At 43.2% G+C, this 22,727-nt stretch overlaps 1 protein-coding gene across 5 annotated transcripts in view; it reads left to right on the plus strand.

Moving 5' to 3' along the window:
* sema6b (semaphorin 6B) overlaps window positions 1–22,727 on the plus strand; it is a 328,957-nt gene that overhangs the window by 287,409 nt on the left and 18,821 nt on the right. For all 5 annotated transcript variants that reach the window (XM_033047265.1, XM_033047264.1, XM_033047266.1 and 2 more), the window contains 3 exons: window positions 10,165–10,296; window positions 17,789–17,938; window positions 22,144–22,323. In XM_033047265.1, coding sequence (XP_032903156.1) covers window positions 10,165–10,296; window positions 17,789–17,938; window positions 22,144–22,323 — 462 coding nt within the window. The remainder of the gene's footprint in view (window positions 1–10,164; window positions 10,297–17,788; window positions 17,939–22,143; window positions 22,324–22,727) is intronic.

Raw genomic sequence — 22,727 nt, forward strand, 5'->3', positions numbered from 1 at the left:
ATAAAATTAATGTATTGTATAATTAGATAATTAGAATTGTGGTGTTTCTGGTATTTTTGTTTATACCTCTCAGATTGTCTACACAAATTGTCATGCTCTTTTGGCATCTGCCGCGGGACTCTTCCACAGTAAATCTTCCACAGTAAAGCTGGCTGTCAACTGGTGATAGGCTTGTATGAGGCAGGTTAAGCATTGAGTTCCAGGATGAGATCTCTGACCATGGGATGTTTCTTTTTATAACCTGGTGGTGGGCCATCCATTGTAACCTGTACAGTCCATGTGATGAAAACACTCCCACAGTGTGGTGATGCCGCAGGATTTAGTAATCTCACCTGGGACAATGGAGGACCAGTCTACATTTCCCAATCACACTATACTGGAGAACGTGCACAACTCTTGCCCACAGCGCCTTGGGGATCAATTGTGAATTTGGACAAACTGCAGAAACTGCAACTGTGATGGAGAGAATAAACGCTCAGGATGGTAAATAAGATGCCCTGTCAAAGAGCCACTGTGAATGGGAAGGCACTGAGCTGCTTGGCAAGAGAAGATGAGAACATTCGACCATGTTGTCAGAGGGGGCTGTTATTGTGGGTCTGATATTTGGAAGATGAGGCTCCATTGACCTGTTGTTTCTCAGAACCTCCTGCGCTCATAGCGGGTACAGTTCTTGTTGAGAATAAGACTAATTATGACATTAATTGGAAAGGTATTGTGTTCTGGATCTCCTACCAATGTGTCTTCTTTCTTCTGATAGTGAGCATCACCAGATCATTCACAATCTGTGTGTGATTTTAGCTTTAGACTTTACAGATACAGCATGGAAACAGGCCCTTCGGCCCACAGAGTCTGTGCTTACCAGCGATTAACCCGCACACTAACACTACCCTACACACTGGGGACAATTTACATTGTACAGAAGCCCATTAACCTACAAACCTGCACGTCTTTGGAGTGTGGGAGGAAACCGGAGCACCCGGAGAAAACCCACGTGGTCACTGGGAGAACGTACAAACTCCATACAGACAGCACCCATAGTCAGGATGGAATCCGGGTCTCTGGCAACTCTAGCGCTGTGCCATCATGCCGCCCAATGTAAGCTCTTGTCTGTTTGTGAATCACCTTGCTGTGTGAAGAACTGAAGGCAGGGATATCCATGATCCCACTTTACCTCAATGAAGTTAGTGCTGGGAAGATCTTACTAAACGTGTTAGAAGAGGTAAAAAGGTTACCATAGATGCCTGAATGGAAGGGGATTATTTTATATTCACACGACAAACAGACAGCAAAGAGTCAAGATAGGTGAAAAACTTTCCAGCCCTCTGACTCTCAACACAGGAGCCCCTCAAGGGTGCGTTCTGTCACCTCAGCTCTTCTCACTTTACACCAACAACCTCACATCCCAATGCAGCTCAGTCAAAATTTTCAAATATGCAGACGACACAACAATAATTGGCCTCATCTCAGACAACAGTGAAGCACAATACCATCAAACAATCGACAGCGCAGTCAAATGGTGCGCAGACAACAACCTCCAGCTTAATACTTCAAAAACCTTAGAAATCGTCATAGATTTCAGACGCAAACAAAACCCCAAACCCCCGGTCCATGTCAACTCCCATCCCATAACCTCCACAAACTCATTCAAGTTTCTGGGCACCTATATCTGCAATAATCTAAAATGGCACATCAACGCAGACCACATCATCAAGAAAGGACAACAACGCCTATACTTCCTCAGACAGCTCAAAAGGTTCAGAGTCCACAAACACCTCCTGGTCCGTTTTTATCAATCCATCATTGAAAGCATCATCACCTCCTCAATCACAGTCTGGTACGGAAACACTGACAGTCACTCACTACACAGAATACAGCGCATTGTCTCCAAGGCCTCCAGGATCATCAACTCCCCCCTCCCCTCAATCCATTCCATTTACCTCCAACGTACCTCAAAACAGGCAATAAAGATCATCTCGGACCCCTCCCATCCAGCAAACCACCTTTTCCAGTCTCTCCCTTCAGGGAGGCGCCTCAGGTCACTTGCTACAAAATCCACCCGCTTTAAAAACAGTTTCTTCCCCTCAGCAATAAGAACACTCGATTCCCTCCAATAACAGACAATACTAAGGACTTTTGATGTATACAGTGTCTTGTCTATGGTCTTTGTCTGTTCTTTTTCATTATGTATTGTTGGTGAGATTTGGGATTTGTGATGTGGTATGGATGCACTTTATTACTGTGATCTGTGTTGTTATTAGTGTTAATGTGACTAAAGCAGTGTACCCTCATGTACCGAACCCAAATACCACCAACCCTGGTCGCGTGGCAAATAAAGATTCTATTCTATTCTATTCTATTCTATTCTATTCTATGTCAGGAATTCCCTGCAACTTGGTCACAGCCAATATAACCAGAGCATCAAATGCTGCACCTCACCACATCTGTCTCATATTATCTGCTGAACAAGATCATGGTAGCTTCAATTGATCTTCCCTTATTGCAGGAGTAATATGTTCAGGTACATTTACCTGTCACACCTGGTTTATTGGCAGCAAGGTGTGGTGAGAGACAAAGTCATTAAAATTAACGGATTTCAATTAGTGTGACAGTGGGAAACAGATTTCAATGCATGGAAGATGTGTACCAATGGGGAAATTAATCAGCTTTGACACCAACTTTCATTTAAATCTCCACATGTCCTTAACTGGCAAGGCAATTCTTTTTATACCTTGTCTGCTACATTTTTCACCCTGGCTGCACAGAAACATCGAGTAGTTTCAGCTGAAATGTGCACTTGTGAAACATTAGAATGTTATTAGTGCAGATACAAAGCCATTATAGATAACAAAGTAGAAATAGAGAGTGTCTTGCAACCAAACTTTTATGCTGAATGCAGGAGAAGTAAGGTAAAAATATTTGTCATTACTTCATGAGAATGCAAAGGGACCAAATTGATTTTTATCATCATTTTTTAATAAATATTGTTGCCCTCATCAACCCCCCAATTTGATTCCTGTGTTGGGATCAGTGCTATTAACGCTGTTTAGTCTTCAGTGTCTTGCCCCAAAGGTCATCCTTGTTTGTGAGACAAGGTAGACACAAAATGCTGCAGCAACTCAGGACCACAGGCAGCATCTCTGGAGTTACCTCCTACACATTTTGTGAACCAAGGTATTGAGTCCTGATCACCACGGCAATTCCCCATAGGACCTGCTGACACATAGTCCTTCCAACTAGTGATGTCCAAATCATGAAGCTTCCTATATCCATCTGGCTCAACCAGTCCAACAGCTCTTTCAATGAATCCCCAACATTTTGTCACAACCAAATAAATGTCTTGGAAGAAATGTTATTCACTCTCTCTCCAAGATTGTTCATGGTAGTATCAACAAGTTTAATTTTTCTTGCCAGGAACCTCCAGCATAATCTGGGTGGATTAGCAACCTGAGTTATGGCACAGATCTTATAGGAATCTGATGGGTAACTTTTTCACGCAACGGGTGGTGGGTGTATGGAATGAGCTGCCGGAGGAGGTAGTTGAGGCAGGGACTATCGCAACATTTAAGAAGCAATTAGACAGGTAAATGGATAGGACAGGTTTAGAGGTTTAGAGGGCCAAACACAGGCAGGTGGGTCGAGTGTAGATGGGACATGTTGGTGAGGGTTGGCAAGTTGGGCCAAATGCCCTGTGTCCACACTGTATGTGAGTCTATGACTATGTCTATGACTCTATCCCTGGATGGTAGTTAGGAATGAGAACTATTCTGAATTTCCACTTCACTGGAAGTTGGATTTAAGAACTTCCAAATGTGTTTGTCTCTGTTTCATGGTGTGGTTGTCCAACGAGACCATTGTCTTTAAATTAGAGCTCTGCGTGCAAACATTTATAGGCTGGCTCAGCAATTTTATTGTAGAAACAAGGAACTGCAGATGCTGGTTTACTGAAAAGGACACAAAATGTTGGAATAACTCAGCGGGTCAGGCAGAACATGGATAGGTGACGTTTTGAGTTGTGATCTTCTTCAGACTGTGTCTGAGTCTGAAGAAGAGTCCCGACCCAAATGTAATTTATCTGTGTTCTGCCTCACTCGCTGAATTACTCCAGCACTTTGTGTCATTTTCAGCAATGTTATTCTTTGGCTGGATTAGTTCTCATGCTGGTGCAGTGCCCAATGTCTAGGACGCCATTACCATGACTGATTTGACTCCATTATAAAAATGTCACATTATACTTGCAAATCAGCCTCAGTATTGCTTATTGATGGTTGAAAGAAAAACATAATTTAAAGCAGCATAACTTGCTGGTACAGAATAATTAGTGGAACCAGACTGTAAGATCTTAATTGTTAGAACAGGGGCATCGTTAGGTCAGTTGAAGGATACTCCCTTTTACTTGGGAATTGATCTGATATTAGTGGCAATAATTGGCTTCCCTCCCTTTATATTCTATTCTAAATTATAGGAAATTACATACATAACAAAACAAGATGACAGCCTGAAAGCAGATGTGTTGTCTGCTAATCTTTATTCAAAGTTGCTTAATCAAATCATCTGTGAATTTAAATTGAAGTTGCACAAACATATTTCTATTAATATTAATATCAGTTAATGGTTTGAAAAGTACTCATCTTATGCCAGCTGTTCAGCACCAACCACCAATGTTATGTTCCTCATGGAACAATGGAATCCATATATCCATGTCTGTGTCATGCGGTGTAGACTGAACCACACTGTAGGGCAGGCACCAACACACCTGACCCCCCCCCCCCCCCTCCCACCTCTGGCTCCCAGTCTGGTCCTGGATCCACATGTACTAATGGCCCACATGCACTTCAGACCTGGCCCCTCAGCCAGAGTCAACATTGACTGCACAATGAGTCATCGGAGAAGGCAAAGGTTAAACTAACTTTCTCTTACTTGTATTTTATCTAATATTAATGTTTAATTACTTTTCACCACATAGCGTTAATAATTAAATGTATTATTTTTTCAATTTTTAATAATTAATTATTCCTTTACCGGTCTTTAACTGCTCCTGTAAGTAGTGGCACTTGGTATCAGATGAAAAGCCTTTGGCAGTGCAGGCTGTCAGAAGGCCTTCAGGGTGATGCCAGGGTGGGTTCAGAATCCTCTGTCTGAGTCTCCTCTGCATCTCAATCTCCTCCTGGAACCGCTGCAGCAGTGGTTATGGGGGTAACAGCTTACTGCTCCATAAGGAGAAGTCCAACATCTATGCTTGCAGCATATGCTGATCAACAGCATTTAGCATTTCAAACAAATACAATTTTAATTACAAGGGATATATGCACTATATAAATGCAATTTGTGCATCTTTCAGCTATTTTCATGTCATAGGAGCAGAATTAGGCCATTCAGCCCATCGAATCTACTCCGCCATTCAATCATGGCTGATCTATCTTTCCCTCGACCCCATTCTCCTGTCTCCTCCCAATCTTGACACCCGTACTAATAAAGAACCCTTCCTTTTCAACAAGAGCATTAACATCATATTTAACATCTTTAGTATTCATGTAGATCAATTTGAGGAAGGAACTGCAGATGCTGGTTTTTCAGTTTGACTTTTGCTATTGTTGGATGTAAGATTCACAAAATAATTAGAATAGTTCTGTTCTTGTTCACCCCCACTTGATCTCATCCTTCAGACCAACTCGACAACTTCCCATGTTAGAATCTAGCTACATCTTAGATGAATGTGGTGCCAGGCCTGCAGCCTATCCTCTTGACAAAATTAATGCTTTGTACAATCTGTCTGGAGTCCTAATATTGAACTTGTCTCATCTGAACTGTGGCCCGGTACTTCTAAATAAATCTGCACGTATTCCTTTATTCTGTGTGTGATGTGCATCAAAAGATCTTTCTAGGCAGCTGGTTTCTCAGGAGCGGAGCTCACTCCCCTAAACACAAACAACCAGTCGTGTCCTCATCCTCTGCTGACCCCTGGGGCTGTCAAACTGCATCATTTGTACTGATGAACTGGTCAACAGTGCTGGAACACTCACATTTATTCTATGATGCAAGTTGACCTGTGAAGGAGGTGATGGATCTTCAAGGGATGAATTATGAGGGAAGATTTGATAACCTGCACTGGGTAACCACATACCAGAAAGTACTTTACCATAAGATACATCCATGTGTAATTCAGCTTAAGATAATTTCTCCTGAGATATTGTGGGGATAGTGGCTCTATACTCGCTATGGTTCTATGCAGGTTATGCCTGTGGCCCTAACCCGAACCCTAACCCTATGCATGTGGTTGAGGGGTCTATTGAAATACCTAAGATTGTGAGCAACAGTTTTGATGTAAATGGATCAAAAACTTGTCAGTGTCTGAAGAAGGGTCTCGACCCGAAACGTTGCCTATTTCCTTCGCTCCATAGATGCTGCCTCGCTGAGTTTCTCCAGCATTTTTGTCTACCTTCGATTTTCCAGCATCTGCAGTTCCTTCTTAAACTCATAGTACAAGACGTTGGTGAGGCTGCAGTAGGAGTATTGCGTTCTGCTTTGGCCACCCTACTATAAGAAGGATGCCATGCTGGAATAAGGGCAGAGATTAGTGAGGATTTAGCCAGGATTTGAGGACCTGGGCTATCGGGAGAGATTGGGTAAACTAGGACTTTTAGCTCATGAGATTATCTTCAAGAAGTGTATAAAATCATGAGGGGGATAGATAGGGTGAATGCAAAAAACAGAGGATGTAGATTTAAGGTGAGAAGAGAAAGATTTAATAGGATTCTGGGGGACAACTTTTTCACTCAGAATGATGGCGGTGTTTGGACTTAGTTATCAGCGGAGGTAGCTGAGGCAGGTACAGTAACAACATTTAAAAGACACTTGGAAAAGGTGCATGCATACATGGGTAGGAAAGGTCTAGAGGGATGTGGGCCAAATATCAGTAAATGGGACTAGCTTAGATGGGGCATCTTGATCGGCATGGATGATTTGGACTGAAGGGACAGTTTCTGCGCTGTGGGACATCGTGACTAAACTCATGGAGCATGCAGCTACTGCAACGGAGAGGGAGTGAACTGAAATCCCACGGTGGCAAGAACTGAAGGTTTCAATGAAACAGTCTAGATATCTTTTCATTTCAATGGATTATTGGCAACATTTTGTTGGTTCACTAATATTCTTCAAGAGAGAGGTGTTATCACCGAACATTTGACTCCAGTTTCACAGGGCACACTTTGACTCTCGAGGCTCTTGCATTTGTTCAAGAACCACCTTTAATTTTCACAATTTATGAAAATGATAAATGTGACCTGGCTAGAATCACTCATATGGTGTTACACAGAAGAGAGTAGAAGGATGCAGTCAGTGATGAAGTGAAGTGAAGGTGAGTGGTAGCAGAAACACAGGTGTGTGTTTCACTTCACTGATTACTTTGTGTCTGTCAACACACTGCGTCTCCAGCAGTGAATCTTGGAGTGACGGGATTGGCCTCCTGACATCAGGCCTGTCATTACCAGCACTTTGGTGACTCAGGAATCCACGGTTTAGAACTCAGTTAAACTGTATCTTACTACCAAGAATTTATTCCAACTTCTCTCTGATATTTGTGTAGATGTTTTGATCAAAATTGTACCTCTCATAGAAGCAGGAATGATCTTTGTGAGTGTGTGCTCTTCACATTAATACTTGACGTGCATGTGAGCAATGAGAGTTGTGACTTCACAACATCTCCGGTTTAAACTCCAGTAATCTACATTATTTATTGCAATGCTAGTAATTTGCATAGCTTAAACGTTAAGGTCAGTAGGAATTAACTTTTAAATAAGTGCCTATCACACCTCTCTCTGTTACGTACAAAGTCTGGATCAGACCAGATGTTGTCACATAGTGACCCACTATCCCCAATATCATCAAACTCACCAACGTTTACTGCATTGCCCATTTAACGGGAAAACTAATTCAAACCCAGCATTTGTGAAGAAAGCCAGTTAAAAGCATTTTAACCCAAACTTCAGCTTCAACCCAAACGAATAAGATGCAGATTCCTTTCTTGATGCTTGTTGAGTTCTGGCAGAGATAGTCAAGCTTGTTCTCAGCCAGCATCCACAGACCTGTGGTTTGCTCATAACTACTCTGCTTTGGTTTTAAGTTGCTGGGCTGAAATGCCAAAGGATTTCCACCTTCAGAACTGGGTTTCCATCAAGATAGTGCCACCTGATACCAGCACCACTGACAATAGACAATAGGTGCAGGAGTAGGCCATTCAGCCCTTCGAGCCAGCACCGCCATTCAATGTGATCATGGCTGATCATCCACAATCAGTACCCCGTTCCTGCCTTCTCCCCATATCCCCTGACTCCGCTATTTGTAAGAGCCTATTCTAGCTCTCTCTTGAAAGCATCCAGAGAACCGGCCTCCACCGCCCTCTGAGGCAGAGAATTCCACAGACTCACACCTCTCTGTGAGAAAAAGTGCCTGATCCCACTGCTTACATAATGGGGCTCAATCTAATATTGATCAAAGCTAAATATTTTATATCCAAGCTGAACCAATGATTTTGAATGTTGTTTTTTTCCCTTCGCAGCTTGTGTTCAGAAATTATTTACTAGAGTTTCAAATTACTCAGCATTCCCAGAATGATCCATCCTGGCTCATCATCAATTATGGAGAAATAGCCCATGGATTCATTCAGTGTGTGCTCTTCACTATTAATACATGACATGCATTTGATCGGTGAGAGATAGGACCTTAGCAAGGACACGGGCCCCTCAACCCGAGTCTGCCCTGAGCATCAAACACCCGTTTGAACTCGTCTACACTAATCTCATGTCATTCTCCCCAGAGTCCTCTCAACTTCCCCCAAATTATAACCTTCACCCACATCCTTACGGGTGTTTCCCAGAGGCCATTTCATCTCCTGGACCATACAACTTTGACATTTTCCCATATGACCAACCTAACATGCCTTGCCAAAGTCCATGTAGACAATATCTGCCATCCCACTCTCATCAATCCTCTTGGTCACCTCTTTAAAAAACGTAACCACGATTTCCCATGCACAACGCTATAGTCTGTCCCCAAACTCTTATGACCCTGTCTCTCATGAACCCCCCCCCCCCCCCAGTAACCTCCCACCACCGGGCTGTAATTCGCTTGCTTCCCCTTGCAATCCTTTGTGAATAAAGCCACAACATTATCTGCCTTATTATCTACAGGTACTACACACAAGAATAAGGAAAATGAAATAAACTCTGCCGGAGTTCCTGCATATTCCTTGCTTCTCACAATGTCCTGGGATACTTTGGGTCAGGTCCAAAGGACTTTTCCACCTTTATGCACCTCATCGCTGCCAGCAATTCCACTTTCATAATGTCAGTATGTTCCCTTTACCAATTCGCTAGCATCCATGATCTTATCCACAGTAAATACATATTCATTTAGTTTCTTGTCTGTCTATTGTGGCTGCATGCATAGATGACCACACTGATTCTTAAAGTGACCCATTCCCTCCCTAGTTACCCTTTGCTCCTTATCTGCCAAGGACATCTCAAGTCTCCTTATTGTTCTCTTGATTTTCTTAAGTGTACTCCAACATCCTTTGTGCTCCTTGGGATTTGCCTGATCCCAATTGCCTGACGTACATTTCCTTCTTTTTACTGATCAGACCCTCACTCTCCCTCTTCAGCCATGTCCTTAATCCTGAATTATCCCAATCTCAAGTTTAAATGCTTCTCACTTGCCAAATATCCCTTTGCCTGCTAACCGTTGCAAGTTCCTGTCTAATGCCATCAAAATGTGCTTTGCCCTAATTTAGGACTTTAACTTGTGGACCAATCCTATTTCTTTCCATAACTATTTTAAAACTATAGAATGGTGGTCATTGGTTTCAAAGTTCTTGCCCATTGATACTTCAGCCATTCCCCAGCCTCATGCCCCACAGTAGTTGCATGTTGCCCCTCTCTCAGATTACTTGAGAAAACTTTCCTTGAAACCCTTAACAAATTGTGACCCATCCAGTATTTGGTCATCAGCCTGAGCTCCTTGTGGTCAATGCTTTCAAGAACAAGTAGGTCAACAATGAGACTTTAGTTTGGGAATTGTTTTGTGGTTTGTCCTGTACATTGGGAGTGCGACAGTATGTAAGAGGACTTTGTTGAGAATACTGACTGCACTATCTGTCTCTGTTTGTTCCAGCATTCCTGGGTCGGCCATCTGTGCCTTCGACATGGAGCAGATTTCCAACATTTTTGACGGCCGTTTCAAGGAGCAGAAATCCCCAGAATCTATCTGGACGCCAGTTCCTGAGGAATTAGTCCCAAAGCCAAGGTAAGAGATCCATTGCATGATCCACATGATCCATTCCATGATCCACATGATCCATTCCATGATCCACTCCATACCATAATCCACTCCATACCATAAACAGGCATAACAGTTCAATATGAAATCTCTTGGATCTGTTTGGAGACAAGATCTTAATTCGGAAACCTAATTTTCAGAGCACCCAAATTGATGTATTAGATGGGAATGTACTCTACTGTAAATGTCCATTATTTATTTCTTCGATGATAAAAATGAGCTGTTGGAAGAAGACAGAGAACTGAGGTTGGGTCACCAAGGAAGGTAGTGGCTGTGGAAGGAGATAGTGAAGGTTGTGGTCTCGTTTAGCGGGCTCAGAGTTGCAAAGGAGCTTTGAAGGATCTGAGAGGAGCATTTAGCGATCAGATGGTTTGAGGGTCGGGGCCTTTTGTGGGACAAAATGAATCAATGGGGTTGGGTAGCGTCGTGAGATTAGGAGCACGTTTGATGAGTTGATGGTGGTGTTTGGTGTCAAAGTTCCTTTCTTAACAGCAGACAACGACAAACTGGTTAAAAGTAAACCCAGCCAATCTTTAATCGATTTGTCAGACGGGAGTGGCGGGAATTACATAGAGCACAAACGTTGCTCAGTCTGTCCCTGGGCTCCACTCACAGAACAAAGAGGAATTAGTGTAGTTATACTATTTTCTTATCAGTAAAACACACCTACCAAGTCTGAATATGGCATGACTGAAAGATTCTATCGCCTTTCAGAATATAGGAGAAGCTGGGTTCAAATCAAGCTCATCCAATAACAAGTTATTACTTATCTCAGGTACACAAAATTGCTGGGGAAACTCAGCGGGTGCAGCAGCATCTATGGAGCGAAGGAAATAGGCGACGTTTCGGGCCGAAACCCTTCTTCAGATGTGGCGAAACGTCGCCTATTTCCTTCGCTCCATAGATGCTGCTGCACCCGCTGAGTTTCCCCAGCAATTTTGTGTACCTTCGATATTCCAGCATCTGCAGTTCCCTTTTGAACACTTATTACTTATCTCTGCAGCATCAGCTATTTTTTTTTTTAACCTTGGCTTCTTTATGGCCTTGAAAGAAGTACATGTTATTACTCAGGTTTCCATCTAAATGTCTTTATTAAAAAGACAACCTGTCCTCAATATTGTGCTCCATATAATTTGCAAAGTCATTCAGACTTAGCACCGAGCCATTCTTTTGTTCGAATAGACCTTGCTTTTGTATTAGAAGAAGAACAACTCCATCTTGTAAACTATGTTAGATTTGACCATTGGCTCTTTCATTGGTACTGTGTGGGTTGAGGGAAGGGAAGGGTCATACTCTGCAGAGTCATGGCCAGAATAAATCAAAGTAGTCACAGGAGTGCCTGGTAAAGGAACAAACTAATCAGTGCTCCAAATGGACACTGAGCAGGGAACAAAGAATTTCCATTCATGAATCACACAACAGCATGCTGACTAAAAACTCCATGGCAAGATGAAACTATTAGGAAGTGATTAGGAAGAGCTTCACTCCAATGTTCAGTTGGTTAAAGATGAAAGTACAGGCAATTATGGCCCACCTATTCTGAACATGACCAGCAAAAGTCGGATTCAACAAAATGAGACTAAATATTCACCTCTGGCGATCTGCCCTCCACAGCATCCAACTTCATCATTCCCCAGCCCCACTCTTCACACTTCCACCTCACTGAACTCATTTCCACATGCCTTGATTCCATCCCAGCCCCCATGTCTTGTTCAATAACTCTTCAATCTCCAGGCCTCCATTGCCACATCTTCACCATGGGCATCTTCAACATGGGCATCTTCAACATGGGCATCTTCACCATGGGCATCTTCACCATGGGCATCTTCAACATGGGCATCTTCACCATGGGCGTCTTCAACATGGGCATCTTCACCATGGGCATCTTCACCATGGGCATCCAATCCCACTACACTTCTATTCCCCACCAGGAAGGTCTCAAGGTCCTCCAGGTCTTTCTCAATCAGGGACCCAACAGTTTCCCTCTACTAACACTCACCTCCACCTGGCGGAACTTGTCGTCACCCTCACCAACTTCTCTGAGTTAAAGGTGTAGCCATGGGCACTTCATGGGCCCCAGCTATGCCTGCCTTTTTGTGGGTTACTATAACTCCACTGTGGCACAAAGACTCCAAAAGACAGAGGGAACTTTCTGTGCAATTTTCAGTGTAGATTGCTTTTAAACTTGGTCCGGGAGGCAAATAGCTGATGTCTAAACTCGTCATTCACCAAATGATTTAAAGCTTAATAATTGGATTGAAAAATGTGTAGAGAGCAAAATTCACACAGTAGAAACATTCACTGTCAGCTTGTTTCCCACTTCCAAATTTAAACCAGTTTCAGGCACAAGGATGTAAGCCGTGCTGACGTACCATCACAATATTGATGAAGTGCCAGTCAATGATCAACTCATCCTATCAATCACATTAATCTGGCTCCACTCCAATGCACATCAAGGATCCCAGACACCGCCTGCGTCCCAGACACCGTCTGCATCACAGTCACCGTCTGCATCCCACCATCGTCTGCGTCCCAGACACCGTCTGCATCCCAGACACCGTCTGCGTCCCAGACACCGTCTGTGTCCCAGACACCGTCTGCACTGTCCTGTGAGCTGCTCTGACACTTCCCTCAATAACAAAAATCACCAGAATGTGAATCACTGGACATTCTTCTCATTGACATTTGCTGGATTTTGTTGTGTGAAATAGTGGTGTCACATTTGCCTGTTTTGTGCAGAGATAAGGTATTTTATTAATCATCAATCTGAAGAAGGGTCTCGACCCGAAACATCGCTCATTCCTTCTCTCCACAGATGCTGCCTGTCCCGAGTTACTCCAGCATTTTGTGTCTATCTTCGATTTAAACCAGCATCTGCAGTTCTTTCTTACACATTTTATTAATATGTTCTCTTTTAATGTCCCACATATTGTTATTTAGACAACAATAACAATACATCTGTGCTGTATAAAGGCAATATTTCCAACAAACAATTCATGGATTTAATTCCAAAATCTGAAACAATGTTAAACAATTTTGCAGAGATTGACATTTTAATGGATTACTCCAAAGAGTGATGTAATAATCATTCAGAACTTGTCTACAGTCTATGCAGAAAGTGGTTCTACACATGCATGGACCATTGGTACATCTGGAAAATCAACTGTGTGGTACAGGAAAAATTCTTAAGTTCATATGGTCCAGGAGCAAAATGAGGCCATTTGGTTCATCAAGTCTACTCCACCATTCAATCATGGCTGATCTATCTTTCCCTTTCAATCACATTCTCATGCCTTCTCCCCATAACCCCTGACACCCAAACTAATCAAGAATCTGCCTCATGAACTTATGAATTAACTTGTTGAACTTCAGAAATCTCATAGTGAATATCTCGGCATGTTTAAAAACATCCATTCTGGAGCCCAATGCTGAAAAAGAGATAATATTGAATGATAATTTGGGATAAGGGATAACCCATTGTTGTACATCTCAGAAACCACATTCTATAATGTATCAGGCTGAAAGAAGAAGGGTCTCGACACGAAACGTCACCCATTCCTCCACTCCATAGATGCTGCCTCACCCGCTGAGTTTCTCCAGCATTTTTGTTCACCTTCTATAATGATTCCTTCTGCACCATCCATTCTTCATTGAATGTTTCTCTGGATCTTTGCATCCATCATGATCGGATGTCCAAAGGATAAAGATTGATACTTGGAGGGGAATCCCTTGATATCAATGCTGAAGTTCCTTCAACAACCCTACTACAACAATCTGATCCGACTCTTTCAGATTATTTACATTTATTTTCTTGGCTCACCTTTCGATTTGAATTCTTTCCATCGAACCAAAAGGGACTAAGTTTCTCCAGTTGCTTCTCACAAATCAGATCTCAAGGACGAGTTCAGTTTTTGTGGCTCTTTTATCCATTGCTTGACGATTAGACAAAGCACTCAACAAGTAGATTGATAAACACACAATGTCTGAAGGGCCTCGACCCAAAACGCCACCTATTCCTTTTCTCCAGAGATGCTGCCTGACCCACTGAGTTACTCCAGCTTTTTGTGTCTGACTTCCATTCTGTTGTTTTGGACACATGGTTCAATATTTTATTGGCTTTGTTAACTTCTGCTCCGCAATGATTAGATGTTAAACAGTGATTCTGCTAAGAAGGTCTCTTTCACCTTCCCTCAAATTTACATATTGTCCAGATTGGCCTTTTGTGCTGATAGTTTAACAAACATTACAGTAAATTGCATCTGCCCTGTTCGGTCCACCCATAACCAATCTTGTTCACTCTGTTGCTCCTGCATTGTTTCACAATCAGCTCTTGTTTTCTATTCCTCATTCATTTTCACAATCGGATTCAACCGTTGTATTTTACTTTGAATCCTAACAGTTTTGAACTCAATTGGTAATCTCTGAAGCAAAAATTTTGCAAGTATATATATAAAACATTTTAGAGTTGATCACTGTGCCTTTGTCATTTCTTGGCAAGGAAAATCAAAGAACTGAGGCAGCTGGGAACATCTCGATGTAAAGCAAAGCTGAATAATATCTGACCAGGTTGTTAACAATGATGGAGTAACAGTTGAAAAGTTAGTTGAGGAGTAAGGAGACAATTTCCAAAAGAAAGAAGTCAATATTACTCAACACCAAATACAGGTTCTTTTAGTTTATTGATGAGAACATTTGGATTGTAATCGAATCGTCAGTGATTCAGAATCCATTGACATAAAGACCTCACCTCAGGCGAAATAAAGAAGTGTATCGTGGTTTGTGGGCGATTTTAGGACTGACATCATTACAGATCAACCTCAAGCTGCTAAAAGTTCCATCAACAATCCCACTGATGTTATTTGCTGAGGAAACATAAGATTTACATGCGTAGCTTAGCTTAGGGATACAGCATGGAAACAGACCCTTCAACACATCGAGTCCACGCCGACCATCGATCACCCGTCCACACTAGATCTACGTTATCCCACTCTCGACACACGAGGGTCATGGGGTCAGAGGCCAATTAACCTACAAACCCGAACGTTGATTGGGTTGTCAGTGGAAACCAGCACAATGATGCATGAATTAAGTTATATTTTAAATAAACTATTGAAGTGCTGAAACTAAATTTGTAAACCTCCTTATTAGGCGGTTGATGACAGAATGGAGAGCCTTGGCCAAGGTTCAGGAGCTTGTGGGTGATTTTGAAATAAAGAAATTAGTCTCATCACCCCGTTCTGGAGAGAGAATGAGAAAACATAAACCAAATGCAAGAAATGCGAATCCTGTGGCATTTCCCTTCATACAAGTGGATACTGGCCATATCTATTTGTCAAAGACAAATGGTGTTATGAGTAAAAAATACCACATTCCATCAAATGAACAATCTTTTGTTATTTCTGTTCCGCTGACATTTGTTAAATAGCAATGATGCACAAGAACAGGGTGCACCCAATGGAGCAACGGATTTCTGGCAATTAAGATAAGGAAAATTCAACAGTGGGATCATGGCATGTTGGTGTCTTCTTTTAAAATTTGGGCTAAACTGTGGAATATGTTTTAATATTTTGGACACCACATGTCAGGGACAAGCAGGGCTGAACATATGGGAGTGGCTGCGCTGCCTTGCAGCTGCGGCTCGCCTGCAGTCCGTTTGTCTTTTCTGTTTTTTGTTTTATTTTGTCCTGTTTTTGCGGTTTGTTTCGGTTTGTTTGGCTGTGTGTGTGGGGGTGGGTGTGGTGTGTTTTTTGGCTCTTCCTTCGGGGGGATGCGACTTTTCCTGCCGTATCCCCGTCTCCGTGTCCGTCTGCGCTGAGGCCTATCGCGGAGCTGGCGGCCTCCAACTGCGACCGACCTCGAGGCTGTGGAGGCTGTGGAGCAGAGCCAGGACTTGCCAACGCGAGCCTGGCCGACTTCGGGGCTGTGGTTGCGGTGTGGCACAACTTCCGACCCGACTTTGGAGCCTCGGAGGCTCGGCCGCGGGCCAGTGGGCCAGTGGACGACATCATCGGGAGCTCGAGTTCTGTTTTCCGGAGCTCCCGCAACTACAGCTGCGTCCGCTGGACTGGAGGACGGCAGCTTCGGCAGCTTCGACCGCCCCGGGCCGCGGAGTTTGAACCGGCCCATTTGCGGAGCACGGATTCAGCCGCGGGACTTACCTACCATCGCCCGGCGGGGTCATAACATCGGAGGCTTGGATTGCCTCAGCGCAGAGGGAGAGCAAGGAGGGAAGAGACAATGACTTTGGGACTTTAAACTGTGTTGAGTGTTTGTTATTTATTCTATGTTATGACTGCAGGCTAAACCATATTGTTTGTTTTGTTTTTGTTTTTGTCTTTTGTTTTTACCTTGTTTGGGATGTGTTTACCTTGTGTGGGACTAAAGATGGAAATTAGCTACTGGCTACAATCTTGCATATTACATGTAAATGTTTATTAATATGCACTGTCCCTAATAAAATCAATTCAAATTCAATTCAACATTGTCCATCACTCACCAAGCCCACACACAGACAGATACAAGTAGACCCTGAACATACTGTACTTCCCATCGTCTGCACCTCCAGAGCATTGCCAATCCTTGGTGTCCTGCACTCACTTTCCAAATCTGACCATATCTGTGCAAAGTTGTGCATGAGAAGTTGAGGTGATCGGTATGTTCTCATGGAATGCATTTATTGTAATTCATTAACAGCTTCTTGATAAAATATGTTCCTGAATGAGTTGAACCCCAAGTGGAGTCACCTTCCATCTAAGTTAGACTTGTGAAGCTGGAAAGAGTGCAAAGAAGATTTACGAGGTTGTAGCCAGGACTCGAGGGCTTGAGCTATAGGGAGAGGTTGGAGCAGGCTAGGAGGTCCAGGCATGATCATAAGCAGGTGTATAAAATCATGAGGGGACTTGCTAGGGTGAATGAACAGAATCTAAGGGAATCAAGAACTAAAAGACATAAGTTTAAGGTGAGGGGAAAGATTTAATTGGAACCTGAGAGGGAATTGTTTCACATTGAGGGTGATGGATGAATGTAACAAGCTGCCAGATGAGGTCGTTGGGGCACTGAGGAACTATAATAACATTTAAAAGACATTTGGACAGATACTTGGATAGGAATGTTTGGAGGGATAAAGGCAATACATGGCCAGGTGGGACAAGTGTAGATATGGGACACTTTGGTTAGCATGAGCAAGTTGGGCCGAAGGGCCTATTTCTGTGCTGTGCGTCTCTGTGACTCTCTAACTTGTAATTTTAGGCATCATGTTTTTAAAAGGTGCTAATGGAGTAAACATCTGAGCTATTTTCTGCACACTAAGATCTCATTAACTTATAAGATTAATGGGAATTGATTGACCACCAGAAAATCTCCTAATTTGTCCAGTGGACTGAATTGCTTAAAATGTCCATTTTTATTTCCAATTGAGTGTCCTGTGCTTTCTGTAATTGTTTATTTCTCCCCCATTTAGACCTGGCTGCTGTGCGGAACCAGGAACAAAATACAACTCCTCTAATGGGTTTCCTGACGAGATGTTGAACTTTGTAAAGACTCACCCGTTGATGGATGACACAGTTCCTTCGCTGAACCATGGGCCATGGATCATAAAGACTACCATCAAGTGAGTTTCAGAGACATCGGCTTCAAGAGCATTTGAGATTATCCCAGCTTGAATGATTTCCGATATGGAGATATCAGAGATTTCAAATCAGTTATAGTCATGAGCTGGGCAGTGGGAATTCTGAACAGGATGCTTCTGTCTGCTCCATCTCCATTACAACTGTGTGCGATATTTGGTTTATCCTGTCATAGTAACAGTAAATACAATACATCTGTGGGATACTGCAAGTTTGCACTAACACACATCTATATCAGGTGTGCAGAACATTAATGTGTAGGAAGGAACTGCAGATGTTGGTTTACACTGAAGATAGACACAAACTAAGTGTGTCAGGGCAGCATCTCTGGAGAGAAGGAATGGGATGTGGAACACTAACATGATCCAGTTATCAGGTCTCAGTGTAACAAGCAACAAAGATAAACAGTATACGACCCTATCCCTGGACACGATCTTGCCATCCATACTGGAGGAGGTCTGTGACTGAGATATGCTTCCATAATCCTGACAAGTTTAGAACCATAGATGGAACAGAATATTCACATCCTGGTTCTCCGGCGGAGACTGCGGGACCCAGAGCTGGGGCGGCGGCCTGGAGCGGAGACTGTGGGACCCGGAGCTGGGGCGGCGGCCCGGAGCTGATGCTGTGGCGGGCCGTCTCGGAGCGGAGACGGCGTTCCGGCTTTCGGCGGCGGCGACATCACCACGGAGGTCCGCTGGACTGGAGGGCGGCATCTCCGGCCTGGATCGATCGCCTCAGCGCAGAGGGAGAACAAGGAGGGAAGAGACGGAGACTAAGACTTTGCCTCCATCACAGTGAGGATGTGCTTGGTGAACTCACTGTGGTGGATGTTTAATTTGTGTTTATTGTATGTTTTGTTTTTATTGGTTCTGTGTATGACTGCAGGCAACATAATTTCGTTCAGACCGAAAGGTCTGAATGACAATAAAGGAATCTAATTCTAATTCTAACTCTAATTCCTAATGTAAGTAGCCAACCAAGCGCGTTGGTTGCCAGGGATTCATCTTGTATCAGTAACTCCAGGGTCATTTACTTTATTCTTCGCCTGAGAAAGTGGCAAAAGTGAATGAAAACATTGTGAACTTTGGCAGCCGTCTTTGAGTTTAAAACCGTTTGGCACCATCAGCGTGGTTGTAAGAAATGGCGGGATTCAAAGAACCAGTGAACTTGTGAAGAAACGAGGTCCAGTTAAACCAAAGACAGGGGATGCTGGTCTCCAGTTACATCCACTCTCCTCACACCCATCGAAACAACGGCTAGAAAACAAAATCCATCTCTAACCAGGATCTAAATTGGTGGGCATCGATTGGACGACTGATCATTACAAACAGTGATTTTTGCTTCATTCGTTTTCAGTAATGTTGAAACATCAACAGAATTTTACCTCCTGTGTTCACCACCTCAACCCCAGCGAACCACAACCGTACGTTCACCACCTCAACCCACCTCACTGAACCACAATGGTCTTTGCACTCTTGTGGTTGCTCTACACAGCTAGGCTTTTGCACTATCATGGTCTAGTTTACTTAGAATGACTAATTGTTTATTATATATTTATTGTTGTTGTTTCCAACGTGCCTGTAACGCTGCAGCAAGTAATATTGCCATCATTCCGGTTCTTAACCGGTGCATATAACAAATGATGCATCCTTGACACACAAGTCTTGACATACTTTACTGTGATGCTGCAGGTATGTTTCCATTCCTTTCAGTGAGCTCGGCAGCAGAGTAACAGAACTATGAGAGCCCACTGCAGCTCAAGACCAAATTGACCAGAGTGATTGCTGGGACCATTCAAGCCCAGAGTCCAACATCACTCAGGAACATGTGTTCCTTGGTTGAGTATCTGCTCCAGGACAATGGAGCAGATACTCAACCAAGGAACACATGTTCTGCTCCATTGTCCTGGTTCAAAAGATAAACGTCTACATATGAGCTGCAGCAATATCTGGGGATAGTTGGAGGCAGGAGAAATGATGCATGAAGCCAGGCTGGCCATTAGCACGTCATGTTTTGGTCCGATGGGAAACATTAAGAAGCATCTTTTGTGCTGCTGGAATAAATGTGCTGGTGACTGCTATTGCACTCTGTAGAATTGGGCACAGCTCCGTCTAATGCTGAAGTGAGTGTACCCGGGAGGTTTTCTGACCGTCCACTTGTCTAAGTTTTAGTTTAATTTATTATTTATGTGTACTAAAGTGCAGTGAAAAGCTTTTAGATGCTATTTGGTCAAAGACTATACATGATTACAATCAAGCTGTCCGGAGTATACAGGTAAAGGATAAACGGTACAATATATTAGTGTAAGATAAAATCCAATAAAGTCTGATTAATGATAGTTTAAGGTCTCCAATGAGGTAGATGGGAGATCAGGACTGCACTCTAGGTGGTTTGAGGATGGTTCAGTTGCCTGATAACAGCTGCGAAGAAACTGTCTCTGAATCTAGAGTTATGCTTTTTCACACTTATGTACCCCTTGCCCGATGGGATAGGAGAGAAGAGAGAGTGGCCGGGGTGAGACTGGCCCTTGATTATGTTGCTGACCTTGCTGAGGCAGCGTGGTATAGATGGAGTCAATGGAAGGAAGGTTGGTTTGTGAGAGGAATCGAGGCCAAGAGTACATGTGTTTAAGGTAAGGAGGGAAAGATTTAATAGGAACCTGAGGGGTAACTTTTTTACACAAGGGTCATAAAGTCATAAGGTCATAAGGAATAGTAGGATCAGGCCTATCGGCCCATCATGTACTCTGCCATTCAATCTCCCCCTCCTAACCCCATTCTCCTGCCTTCTCCCCATACTCTCTGACACCCGTACTAATCAGGAAATAACCATTATACTACCATAGCCCTGTGGCTTGGTGGGTGTATGGACCAACTCTGGAGGAGGTAGTTGAGGCAGAGACATTTGGACAGGTTCATGGATAGGATAGGTTTAGAGGGATATGGGCAGGTGGGACTCTTGCAGATGGAGGGGGGGGGGGGCATTGTTGGTCGGCATGGGCAAGTTGGGCAGAAGGGTCTGTTTCCACGCTGTGTGACTGTGACTATAACCTGTTTTCTGCCACTTGAGTGTTGGAGTAAATGAGGAAACAATAAATGTTTTTTCTTATTCCTCTTCTCCTGAAACTGCTGAGAGACGATCCTTTATTTGTTACCATCTTTGCTGTATGAAAATCAGGGATTATTCAAATGTTCCCTGTTTTGGTTTTCACTTTAGTTCCTGTCTTCATTTTGCAAATTTTAATCCTTCTGATTTATTTGCAACTGTTCCGTCTCTGTCCTTATCCTGTCTACAGCTTTAATCAGGGCTGCTTCATTTATCTTGCGTTCACAACTATTTTCCCCCGTCTTTTCCCAGAGGCCTTCATGAACATTTCCCAATAATTAAACTGAATGAGGCATGGAGGTGCCGCACTGCACAATAAACTAAACTAATGCAAATGCTGCAGAACATGATTGTAGGAGTCGCTGCAAGGCTGAGTGTTTGGACTGCTAAACTGTCACAATCTGAAACTTTACTGCCACCCGGCTCAACATAAGCTGCTAATGTTCTCACAAGCTGACATACCAGAAAGCTCCACGTGCCCTGAAGTAATCTGTGGATCGTTACTTAAGTGTACTTTTCTCTCAAGTCAAGTCAAGTTTATTCGTCACATCCACATACGAGATGTGCAGTGAAATGAAAGTGGCAATGCTCGCGGACTTTGTGCAAAAAGACAAACAAACAAACAATCAAACAAATTATAAACACTATCATAAACACACACATATTCTTTTACATATTAAATATTGGAAGGACAACTTGACGATAACTGGCAAACACTCATTTAAATTACCCGAAAATGTTCTTAGTACAAGTGACCTGTTTGTCAACATTAGATCTATACTGTCTAGCTTTAAAAATATTCAATAGATTCTCTCCACCCCAATCAGTAATACTAGGGAGAGCTTAAATGCAACAGCATAAACAATATCTCTGTGGTCACAACATTCAACAACCTGAGTGGACAGAAGCCCAGAGAGAGATTGATGATATGACATCATGTGATGTGCTAATATTTCAAACTATACCTTGAGGTTTTACAGATAAAAATAGGCCACATGTCATGTTTTATTAACTGTTGCTGGAAACTGCTCAGTTTGTATCTATCCTGTTATGTAATCAATTATCTCATTTCAATACGCAGGGATCGCCTGGACAAGATCGTGGTGGACACCGAGGCTGGCCCCTTTAAGAACCACACTGTGGTATTCCTGGGATCTGAAACCGGCATTATTCTCAAATTCCTCATTAGACCAACTACAAGTACAGACTTTGTCAATCGAAGCTTATTCCTCGAACATTTTGATGCTTACAGCCCAGAGAAGTAAGAATTCTTTTATACCAAAATAATTGAAAACATTGCCGAATATTTACAAAGAGTGTGCAAAGACCCAGAATCTTGTATTAAACACTCACACATTCACATGCACACACTCACACTCACACACACGCACTGCACACACACCACACACACACTCCACACACACCGCGCACACACACACCGCACACACACACCACACACACACACCACACACACACACCGCTCACACACTCCACACACCGCGCACACACACACCACACACACACAGCGCACACACACACACCACACACACACCGCACACACACACCGCACACACACACACACACCACACACACACTCCGCACACACACTCCACACACACCGCGCACACACACACCACACACACACACCGCACACACACACACCAC

The sequence above is a fragment of the Amblyraja radiata genome, chromosome 29, assembly GCF_010909765.2.
Source record: "Amblyraja radiata isolate CabotCenter1 chromosome 29, sAmbRad1.1.pri, whole genome shotgun sequence".
Lineage (NCBI taxonomy): Eukaryota > Metazoa > Chordata > Chondrichthyes > Rajiformes > Rajidae > Amblyraja > Amblyraja radiata.